The 12,313-nt window shown below is 37.7% G+C and overlaps 1 protein-coding gene across 22 annotated transcripts in view; it reads left to right on the top strand.

Moving 5' to 3' along the window:
* The window catches only part of ADGRL2 (adhesion G protein-coupled receptor L2), a 217,380-nt gene extending 209,575 nt beyond the window's left edge, over window positions 1-7,805 (top strand). For 9 of the 22 annotated variants that reach the window (XM_037060988.1, XM_037060987.1, XM_037060994.1 and 6 more), the window contains 2 exons: window positions 239-367; window positions 3,709-7,805. In XM_037060988.1, the coding sequence (XP_036916883.1) occupies window positions 239-367; window positions 3,709-4,463 (884 nt within the window). In that variant the 3' untranslated portion in view covers window positions 4,464-7,805. Of the gene's footprint in view, window positions 1-238; window positions 368-599; window positions 683-2,973; window positions 3,027-3,708 lie in introns of those variants that run through there. The other 13 variants (XM_037061000.1, XM_037060998.1, XM_037060999.1 and 10 more) reach the window with 5 other exon arrangements.
* The last annotated feature ends 4,508 nt before the right edge of the window (window positions 7,806-12,313 follow it).

Genomic DNA, 12,313 nt, shown 5'->3' with positions numbered 1-12,313 from the left:
AAAGCACCTGTGAATTACTGAAATTTAACTTCCCTCTACCCTTTCTCCTTCAAATTAGTAGTACAAATACAGTCAGAAAGTTTCAGCAGGTTTTCCATTGCCAACTTGTCCACTACCCTTGATGAATGCAAAAAGTACTGTACTGCAACTGTAACACTAAAATAAGAGAACTGATGTGTTCTTTTTTTCTTTCCTGTTTTTTTCTTTTTCTTTCTCTCTTTTTTTTTTTTTGCTTTAGGAATGACTGGCAATTACCTACTAACAAACCCTCTTCTTCGACCCCACGGCACTAACAACCCCTATAACACATTGCTCGCTGAAACAGTTGTATGTAATGCCCCTTCAGCTCCTGTATTTAACTCACCAGGTGTGCTTATACTTACAAATAAAACTACCTTTTCTTTGCTGCTAAACAGAGCTCTGATCTTTGCCCTTTTTCTAGAATACTGAAGTGCCATATATTTATCATGATATCCTTAATTTCGCAATTAAAAAAAGAAATGGTGTTGACCATGCCAGGCTTCTAAAACTGCACTATATTATAGTAAAAATTTAGTCATGATAGTATTTACCAATAATTATCCATGTTTTTGACACAGGTGGCATAAATCTTAATATATTATTACAGGACTGACATCACATGGTCCGAGAGCCCATCTTCAAGATTTATATCACTTAGAGGTATCCTATCTATGTAATATACTGTTCAGTTGACTCTAAAGTTTGCCAACAGAATTTGCTTTTGGAGTGAATTTGCTAATAGAGATAGATCATTTGGATGCCTAGGTATAGAAACAGTACACCCAGCATTATCAACGTAACCAAACTATAGTATAGTGCAGCTTTATGGTAGTTTTTCTTTTCTCTTAAAATAACTTTGGAAATAATGTTAATATTAGTCAGTTTATACCTGTAGGTTTTTTTTTTTAATTGGGGGAGGGGGAGAGATTATCACTAACCCATCCTATGTTACTGTTTTCTAATAGTTTATTTTATTAAAAGAATATATATACATATATATATTTAACAGAATTTTCAAGATTTTGATAAAAGTTACTGCATAATTACTGCTAGTATATAATACTTCATTTGTTATTGATATTTGCCACTAAATTTAACACAGAACTCGTTTCTGTTTTTTTCCTTAAAATTCCTTTTTAACGTAACTGTAGCTTCTCTTTTCATTCTCTTGTTTTTCTTACTTTCCTTATGCTTTCCTCTAGCAACCTACAGAGAGACAAGTATGGGAGTAAAACTTAACTTTGCCTATCAAATGTAAATTTTTTCAGCATGATTTTTAACCAGCACAATTAAAACATAACTAGCAGTCATGAAGTAGACTCAGCGGGCAAGTGGTTCACAATTTGCAACTAAAATGCTACCAAATTGGAACAGCGCATCTCTATGCCTACTACCTCTTGTCAGTAATAGAGGTCTGTAGCAAATGCTGTCCATACTTAAGTAAATGCAATGCTGAAATAATTTGCTCTTTAAAGCCTGAGGTACTGTCAACAAGAATGCTTAATATAATTGACTTATCATTTCTGCATTCCCACAGTAATCTTGCTACAGGCTGTGGAAAGTCTTCAAGTGAATTACCTGAACTTGGCAGAAAAAGTTACCTCTTCAAAACCAGTCAAAGATGTGCTTAAATCTGCAGTATATCATAGAAAACACCTTCTGGATTATCCAGTACATATTTTTATATCTATTAAGCAAGAATTAAAAAAGACAAGATTAAACCTCTGTAGGACCTCTGTATGCTAGCAAGTAGTTTCATATGTCACCTTAAAACACCAAGTGTTTTCTATTGGTGGATCTCATAAACATAAGGTGTGGTGCATATGTGGGTGTAGAGGGCTAGGGAACTGTATCACCCGAGCTAATGGAAGCCTTACAAATAACTATCAGAACTTGGCTTTGTTATACGTAGATCACGATATTAATTGAATTGTCAATATTTCAGATGTAGAAGTTGGATCAGAGTCTTTAAAACAACCCGAGTGACCAACAAATATAATCTCCCCATTTTCTCATTTTCTACTAATGATAATTTATCAAACAATTATCATATATTTATTGGTCATGAAATTGCGTTTTCTAGGATAATCTGCAGCTTTAAGAGTGGAGTGAGGACTAAAAAGGGAAATTTTCTATTTTTTTCAAGAATTAAGTTTTTTTTTTCCTAAACTCCTCCAAGCCTTGCATACAATGCAGCAGCCTCACAGTGGTCAGTTTCATTTCAATTTCAATAACATCATTTCATTCTTTTTTTTTCCAGACCTGTCTGTAGACAAGTGATTTGTTTTTCTCTAGGATTTTGAGAATGAATAATCTAACTTTCCATGGTGCAGACCATTTAATTTTCTCTTAATTTTTTCCTTTCATTTGCCTGAAAAGCACTGTGATGTCTTAGTTTACATGTTTATGTGTCTGTAGGAAATACAACTCTGATTCAAAGAGAGCATGTTACCATATTTTTTTTCTTCCTAAATCTCTTTTCATATCTTCAGCAGACTTACCCAATCTTTCATTCCTTCAGAGATAAAAATATATTAGCCGAGGCTGACACCCTTTTCCCATTCCATAGTTAATATTTATTCTCAGTTTAATTTCTGTGACCCATACTTAAAAATCTCAAACATTTCTGCGTTTAACCTCCATGCCCATGGTGTCTGTGGGCCAGTCTCGGGCAGTAGGCTGCTGGTCCACTTGGCGCTGTCACTGTGACTGAGGCAGACTGCAGGGCTGCAGGCACACACTTTGACCGTAAGGAGCCTGGGGCCATTGCTATTCGAGTCTTAGTACCGAAAAAAAAAATCAAAATAATAAGAAATACCAAATGAAAAAAGTAAAAGGCTGCTATTGCTGGTAATCTAATTTGTTGAACCCTTGCTCTGACTAAGTTGCTGAGAAGCTTAGAAATTCTTCATCGTGTTACAATAAATCATTTTACTTTCTTTTATGTATCAGCTACTCTTAGGCCAGATAGCCTGAGCAGACAGACATGATGTGAGTTGTCCAAAGTGAGTCATCCCACCTGCTGTCTACCGTGTTGTTGGATGGTGCTTGTGGGCCCCTGGGCCAGTCGGTGTGAGAGGCGGCTGTCCTTGTTTGACGTGGATTCTTTGTATCTGTCCATTTTTCATTCTTTTGTTTATTTCATCTCCAGAAAAAGGAAATGTTAGATGTTGTTTAAAAAGTTGCTTGCCACTTATGTGGGTTTATGTTGTACATTTGCCTTTGGTTTTTGTATGTGACTTATCCCTTTTTAATTTAGTGTTGTTTAGGACAAATTCTGTTAATTTTATTTTTATGAATCATAGTCTCGTACTTTAAAATGTAATTGTCAGTATTGAATTGCTTTGCATTAACTATGCAAGGGCATGGAGTGAAGTCTTTTTTTGTAAGTGTCAGAGATTTGACCCAAAATCAATTAACTACTGTTTCCCCGAAATTGATCAAGGAATATTCTGTATGCCATCATCCTTGCCTTGGAAAACAGTATTATTCTTTCTCACTTTTTTGAATTATCTAAGGGGTTGCAACTGTTTACAGTTGGGAATGCGGGAAAGCCTGGCACTTTGCAAGTGTTAGCTTTCAAATACAACTTTGTCCTGAACGACATTAAAAAGTTTTGTACAAAACAATGAGTGATTCTTTAGGAAGGAACAGAGGTAATAATGGACACCCCGCTTTCTGTTTCAGGACATTCACTGAACAATGCCAGGGACACAAGTGCCATGGATACTCTACCGCTAAATGGTAACTTTAACAACAGCTACTCTCTGCGCAAAGGGGACTATAATGACAGTGTGCAAGTCGTGGACTGTGGACTAAGTCTGAATGACACTGCTTTTGAGAAAATGATCATTTCAGAATTAGTGCACAACAACCTGCGGGGCAGCAGCAAGGCACACAACCTGGAGCTCACGCTACCAGTCAAGCCTATGATCGGAGGGAGCAGCAGCGAAGATGATGCCATCGTGGCTGACGCGTCATCTTTGATGCACAGTGACAACCCAGGCCTGGAGCTCCACCACAAAGAGCTCGAGGCTCCGCTGATCCCTCAGCGGACTCACTCCCTTCTGTACCAGCCCCAGAAGAAAGTGAAGTCCGAGGGCACCGGCAGCTACGTGTCCCAGCTGACGGCCGAGGCCGAGGACCAGCTGCAGTCCCCCAACAGGGACTCTCTTTACACAAGCATGCCCAACCTCAGAGACTCCCCCTCCCAGGCGAGCAGCCCTGACACGGAGGAAGACCTGTCCCCCTCCAGGAGGAGTGAGAACGAGGACATTTACTACAAGAGCATGCCGAATCTCGGAGCTGGCCATCAGCTCCAGACGTGCTACCAGATCAGCAGGGGGAACAGCGACGGGTACATAATCCCCATTAACAAAGAAGGGTGTATTCCGGAAGGGGACGTTCGAGAAGGACAGATGCAGCTGGTGACAAGTCTTTAATAGTGCAGCTAAGGAATCCCAAGGGCCCCATACAAGTATTAACCAAGAACGAGCCCATCGGCCCAGTGCAGCTCCCGCAGACTCGGCTCGAGGCCACAGCTCTGACGACCTGTGCTTCCTCCAGTGTAACAAAGGTGACTGAACCTTGCAGTTCTGTGAATTTTTATAAAACATACAAAAAACTTTGTATATACACAGAGTATACTAAAATGAATTATTTGTTACAAAGAAAAGAGATGCCAACCAGGTATTTTAAGATTCTGCTGCTGTTTAGAGAAATTGTGAAACGAGAAAACAAAACTTTCCAGCCATTTTACTGCAGCAGTTTGCGAACTAAATTTGTAAATATGGCTGCACCGTTTTTGTAGGCCTGCATTGTATTATATACAAGACGTAGGCTTTAAAATCCTGTGGGACGAATTTACTGTACCTTACTGTTCCTGACAAGACTTGGAAAAGCAGGAGAGAGATTCTGCATCAGTTTGCAGTTCGCTGCAAATCTTTTACATTAAGGCAAAGATTGAAAACATGTTTAACCACTAGCAATCAAGCCACAGGCCTTATTTCGTATGTTTCCTCAACTGTACAATGAACTATTCTCATGAAAAATGGCTAAAGAAATTATATTTTGTTCTATTGCTAGGGTCAAATAAATACATTTGTGTCCAACTGAAATAGAATTGTCATTAAAATAATTTTAACGAGTTTGAAGGAAATATTGTGAAAAGCTCTTGGTTGCACACGTTATGACATGTTTTTTCTTACACTTTGTCATGGTAAGTTCTACCCACTTTTACTTATTTTCCACTGTATACAGTGTTCCGTTTCAACAAGTTAGTTTTATTCTTACATTTAAATTTCTTATTGCCAAAAGAACGTGGTTTATGGGGAGAAAACTCTTTGAAGCCAGTTATGCCATGCGTTGCACAAATGTAGTGAAATCGAGAAAAGATGGCGTGCCCCCGGCCCCCTGTTTATTCTTGAACAGTGGACAGAGAGGGCACTGGGCACTTCTCACACTTTCTAGTGAACAAAAGGTGCCTATTCTTTTTAAAGTAAAATAAAACAGAAATATTACTCTTCCATATTCTTTCTGCCTATATTTAGTAATTAATTTATTTTATGATAAAGTTCTAATGAAATGTAAATTGTTTCAGCAAAATTCTGCTTTTCTTTTCATCCCTTTGTGTAAACCTGTTAATAATGAGCCCATCACTAATATCCAGTGTAAAGTTTAACACGGTTTGACAGTAAATAAATGTGAATTTTTTCAAGTAGTTAACGTGCACTTTTATGTATGATACATAATTGGCTTTAACGCACTGCTCTTTCCCCACTCCTCCCCCCTTGGGTGTATTTAGGCCCCTTCATAATACAACCCACGGATAGGTGAGAGAATACAGCTGAGTTGCCTGATGGTTTTATGTGCCACAAAGAATACATTTGTATTTTGATTATCCTTTATCCGTGCTCAAAGTTTGGCAGATAGGGTTCAACAGAGAAATATACTGAAAGTTTTTTGTTTGTTGGGTTGCACCAGAACTTAAAAAATAACGATGACAAAAGAAATGTTGGAAATTGTATAATCAAATTGAGCTTCATTTAAAAAAAAGTTTTCAGCAGTATTGAGAAGAAATTCCTAAAACATACTTTTACAGTTTAGGGTTATAAATAACCCTATAGGCAGCTGTGAGTGACAATATCTGTTATCATGCGAAGGCTCAAAAATCATATAATTGGATCTCAACAAATGGACTTTTCCTGTCCACATAATAAACATTTATACCAAATTCTTCTGCAGCTTAGGTTTTCTCTAGTGACTCCCAAGTTATTTTATGTGGACACACTTAGTCATGCCTGTTGAATTTTAAAAGAGTAATGAGAAAAAAATTTTGAGTATATATTTATATATCTAAATGTGTGTATAGTAAGGTAGACACTATATAATAAAGTATCGATATTTAATAGGGTAACAATGGAGGAGTATATTCACATGTAGTTAATACCTAATTAGTTGGAGATTGTAAGAAATTATATTCAGATTCAAACAGATTTAATTCTCTTGAGAAGGGTATTCGTATTTCTTTGGCTAAAAATTTTTAGCCATTTACAGAATTTTATTTGCTACAAGGGTGTATTATATAATTAAACATTTTCATTTTCTCCTTTTTTCCTTTCAAAGTCTGAAACTACAGTGTGGTGTGATATGTACTTCCCAGTATACAAACTAAGTAGGGTCAGGTTGGTTCAGTAATAATGGATTAGCCAAAAATATATATTATTTAGATAGAGTTATTTCTCTTGAAGCAGTTCTTAAAACTGGTATGATGTGAACAAATGCATAGTACCTAAATGGTTAATGTTCTCTCCAGAAAAAGTCATTTATTATGAGTCTTTGTAATAGAGAATACAATTTGGAAGCTATTACTCATCTTTGCCACCAAAAGAAAAATTGTTTTTACAATGGATTTCTTTTTTAAAATGTGTAAATGTTGCCTTAAATTCTATCTAGGCTTCCTCCTAGTCCAAGTTAATTTCTTAAGTTTAACATTATTGATCTACTGACTGATGCATTACTCTCCTTATTAGTCCAGTAGGTTCTTGGGGTCCGCCCAGACTTCACATGGATACACAATTTTTACATCCTTGATTGTTTCTCTTTGTGATAGTCATGACTGTGAACTTTTATAAAGTCACATTACCGTACCTCTGTCCAGGGTCAGTTGGTCCACTGCTCTGTTCATAATAAGGAATGCTTGTTCCATGTGTTTCACATGTAGCTTGTTACAGGTTAGTTTAGATTGACTTATTTTAAAATAGAGGCTTCTGTTTGTTCTATTTACAAAAGAAGAGTACCACTTTTCTGTATATATTCATCTGACAGGCTTTTAAAATCATTTATGTGGAAGAGAATCCATACAGGTCTGTAAGTTTCTTGAATGTGTTGTCAATTCCAACTCCTCCACATTGATTTGAAGTGGTTACGTACAATATTTTAACCAGTGGAACAACTGGTTTAAAGGAAAGGGGCCGTTATTGGACAGAACATCACCTTCACTGTTCTCTCCCCTAAGAGAAAAGCACCAGGCACAAATTCATTGCCAAATTTCAAAAGAATATTCATGTGCACTTGTTACAATGGTGTTTTCAGGATGCCTGTTTTATGTGTTTATTTAAATGAAAAAGGAGAAAATGTACTTTTCCATCAACTCAACTTTGAACCTCAGGCTTCAAACTGACCTTTATGATGCTCTCATGGGATAGAGTGTTTTTGTAAAAAAAAAAAAAAAAACTTTAACTCACTAAAAATTTTATGGCGGTTATAACCTAAGTAGAAAACTTGAAAAAATGCATATGAGTTGAATTTTTGTAATAAAAATAGCTCTTCGTATTTTATTGATACTGAAATTTTCTTTAAAGACAGTTATTCGTGCAGTGTTTTACAAATAAAACTACCTGTGTTTCAGATATTTTTTCTCTCTCCATGAAATTGTTGCATTAAATCTCAAACATCAGTGTGAAAAGGTACCGACATGTTGAATACAGATGAGGATTGCTGCGTAGGGTAATAAAGTCAGGGTGCTTTTGGGTGAAAATGCTGTACCACATACTTCCTTCCAGGAAGCATCAAATTGATCTTGAGCATCCTTAAGTAGCAGACTGGACAGAAGCAGAGCTGAAGGCTGAGTGAATGGTACCGGGTCTGGAGATAAATTCCTGACTACCTTAATTATCATGTGAATGGTATGGAATGGGAATTTTCTGTTACACCACTTTGGGTCTCCACATGACCATAGAAACCCATTATGTTAGCTAGATGCACCAGGCAAAAAAACTTGAATGCTTAAGGATATCGCCTGTTTAATTGATGTGCACTTTGTCCACATTACTGATGCCTTGTTTCAGAATGTGTGGGACTGATGGAAACTCCATTTCAAGGCCCTATGGTCACCACACTTTTAAGGCCAAGGTGACATATCCCTGTCAGAGGGCATTAATAATAAGTTGTAAATGCACCATGTAATCAGGCTAATTAAGTGGACTTTTCAAATAGAGGCAGCAGACCACCCCTCATCTCTTCAGGATTCTGTGGACTCTTCCTTATTTCCCCGATGGTGTTACTGTTTCCTGAGTGTGCAGTTTTCTTAGAAGTCTTCAGAAGTCAGTTCAATATTTACAGCCAGTGTTAACTGGTAAAACTTTTCTGAATTAATGCATTGTGAAATGCTGTTGGGTATACAATCTTTTAATGTTATAGATCATTGTTTGAAATAAGAAATTGCAAAATAGGTAACCCAATACAACTGAGCTCACCAAAACCTTTTCCTGCTATGGGAAAAAATAATACTGACCCATGAGTCTCTCACACATTTTTCTATTATGTGCTTATGAAACTGTCATACGAAAATCTTAGAAATGTGTAGAAGGCATAGTTAATCTCAAATGATGTTGTATGATAATAAGAATGGAGTGATTATTAATTTTCGAATAGTTTATTGAATCTTTCTCCATAAACATTGTTCAGAACTGAGCTTTTTACAAAGCATTTTGGCACGCAAGCAACATGGCTTTCTTACTTGATTTTATTAGCAAAAAATCACTGATCATTTGATACTCTTAGAAAGGCTGGCAGCTATTTTATAGAACACCCAGGAACAATAATGATAGGTACCAGAGATATTGATTAGATGAAAGATCCATTCATTAAATGTTTCTTCTGCTGAAATATCAATCTGAATAAATAAATGGCTTTTAAAGCAAAACGTAGCAGTAGCTAGCACACAGAAAATTCTTTTTAACACTTTTTAAAAAGCTGCAAAACAAGGTAGCTTTTAAAGATATTTTTAAAGATACTGAGACTAAATGATTTTGTCCCACTTACTAATTTTACATATTGCAGCAAGTATGAAAGTGCTAGCTTCTATCATTCAACAGATGCTTCAGGCTCTGTACCTAATGTGATGGCCTTTGTTACACTCTGTCCTCTGGGGCCCCTATCACGTACTTCTCCCAAAGTAAGAAAACAGTTGGCTCAAGGTCTCACCTGGTGCGTGGCCGAGCCTGGCCGAGCCTGACATTTGTTTGACCCCAGAGTTGGAGCGTTTCTCATGTGTCACCTTTGGCTTTGCTTTGAGTTCCAAGAATATTCCTTACACTTCATGAATCCATTGTTGGCAGGGAGGGTTGGTTGGTTTGTCTTGAGTCTGCAGAGCTGCACAGTGGAGTGAAGCGAAGAAGTCGGGTATCGTAGAAGTTGGTGTGTTTCGGAAGAGGATACCGCTGGAAAAGACCATGTGTTTTCCTCAGGTCTTAGCAGGAGCGAGTCCATCACCTGGGTGGTAGTGGAATGTGAAGTCTCGGTTACTGATATGGCCCCTTTGGAAAGAACAAATGAGGTCAGCAGGAGGGAGTCGTAGCAGGGAGAACAAATCAAGGAATGTCGATTCAGGATGTCGAGTTTCTGGTCCTCGTCAGATCAATAAAATAGTATCCATTGCCTTACCCAGTTAGCAGTGTGATCAACAAAAACTGAGAAACAATTTATCCCGGGGTGCACTTTTTATTTTCTTTCACAACCATGCTTTAGCAGCAGTGAAAAAGTCACGTGAAATGTCAAAAATATTTTGAGTTCCTTAAATTATTTTAAAAGTTAATATTGTTTTAAATTTAAATGGGGCATGTGTGTGTATTTCAGTATTTAGGGCTTTTGAAGTTCATAATCTAGTTTTTAATATTTGCCTAGAGATCTCTCTTCCTCTGAAAAAACAGAGAGTTTGAACTAAAACAGTATCGTACTTTATTTCCCCCCACATTTGTCCTACAGCGCCCTGGAGTTGCAGGGGGCACTCAGAAAGGCAGGTGGTTAAGGGTTTTCCCTGTGAGTTCAGTTGTAAATGCACTCTACTGAAACAGACATTTTGCCGAGCTGTGCAATAACACTCCGTTCATTCTCGGAATGGTAAGGAACCTGCACCAAAGGACTTCAGCTTAGCCAGCTCTAAAGTACTGGCTGGGAATTGCCTCTTGGCCTCAGGCCTGAGCTCAAGCCCTTGAGGACTGTTTACTCCTGTCTCTGGGGACAGTCTGGCCCCCTAGAGCCTCCCAGAGTCCCCCAGAAGCGCCACAGCAGTTAGCTGGCACCGGAAAGCACCTGCCCTGGTTTTCTAGGGAAGTGAGCATTTATTATGTAGCTGGCCCCAAGGTCACAGAGGAAAGGAAGATTGGCCCGTGAGGAGTATGAGTGTGTGTCTGGTGGCTGCTGCCCCGGGTGGACAGACTGCTGGCCACTGCACCTGAGGACCATCTGAGTGAGAAGGGCCGTCCGAGTGGGAAGGACCTTGCTGCTGCTGCTCACTTCTGTGCGGGCTCCTGCCTGCCTCCCTTAACCCCGAAGGACCTGTTTCTTTCCTGGTCAAACTTCGTTTTTCTCAATTTTCTCCTTTTAAAAAAATTACTTGATTTTAAAAACCATTTTCGTTCTTAATCATATGTATTTGTATGTGTCCTTTTTTGTTTTCACTTCATGGATTTTAGTCTTTTTTTCTTCCTAGGATATATACAGGATAGGGAAAAGCAGGGTTTTTTGTTTGTATGGAAAATAATACAATAATTAATACACTAATAAAAAACTTCCATGTATTCACAACTATAAACCTACTTTTGCGCCACCCTATATTTTAGTCTGTGGATTTCCTCTTTCATCTCATTGTCTTCTGGTTTCATATGCTTTTTAAGAAAATCTCTTCTAATTTCTATGTTTTATTAGCCCTAACCTTCCATCTTTATTGGAATATAAGCTTGTTATATTTAAATTTCTCCTAATTCCACTTTTTAATTTTTCTCTGCCCTTCACATTCTTTAAAAAACAACAAATTCTCTGTGCTTTTAAAATTCTTTTTCTCTCAACTTACTTTTTCAACAGTCAGTGAGAGTTACAGCTACAAAGATGGTGATGGTGTTGAAAAAGATTCTGCACGATTTCAGTCCTACTTGTAATCCAATTTTAGTGTTCATTTGGTATAAGATATTCATATAAATAATTTAATGAAGTGGAGGTATTATGGTTGTGGAACCTTTAGAGTCACATAGATGTAGATTTAAGCCTTTGCTCTCTTGCAGGCAAATTACCTAACCTCTCAAATTATTTTCTTCCCTGTAAAATTGGAATCAGTCTACCTTGCCAAGGGTCACCGTGGGAACTAGAAGTAAAGCATGTAAAGTGCTTTAGTGCAGTGTTGCACGTGATAGACACTCAATGGATAGTAGGGTTTTTTTTTTTTCCTTTAGGAAAATATTTTAGTAGCATAAACATCTCGTGACTTTAACTTGCAGAAGAATAATCAGTCCTGGCCCGGGTATGTCCTTAACCTCTTCGTGAGCAGCACACCTACAGCCTCCAAGCTCCTGCCCGCACGGGTGGAGGCCTGGTGGGGAGGCCCAGCTTCCTGCAGCAACTCAGGTTCGTGGCAGCAAAGGATAGCAGGCCTCGTTGAGTCTCCTGGAATATTAATTTTGCTAATTAAAAACATCTTATGCAGAGAAGTGTGTCACTTCATATTTTCCATTTCTCTACTTCTCTTTTCCTTCTTTTTGCCTTCTTGTTTGTTCTTTCCTACACAGCAAGAGACAAGTCTCTTGCTCTGTTTAACTTTCTTTATCAAACACTGGTTGAATATCTACTATGTGTTTTCATGTGTAAAAGTAGGTGGTAGAACACAGAAATTGTTGTCCTTAATAATGACAAGGACTAACATACTGATTAACTACTTGTTGCTACATTCTGTATTTAAACCCTTCGTGAATATAATTTCATTAAAAATTCTAATTCTTGAACAATTCTGTAATATTAA

The sequence above is a fragment of the Sturnira hondurensis genome, unplaced genomic scaffold (genome assembly GCF_014824575.4).
Source record: "Sturnira hondurensis isolate 20B ecotype Veracruz unplaced genomic scaffold, ASM1482457v3 Scaffold0013063, whole genome shotgun sequence".
Classification (NCBI taxonomy): domain Eukaryota; kingdom Metazoa; phylum Chordata; class Mammalia; order Chiroptera; family Phyllostomidae; genus Sturnira; species Sturnira hondurensis.
Note: the sequence above shows the minus strand (reverse complement) of the source record. Positions and strands in the feature narration are given on the sequence as shown.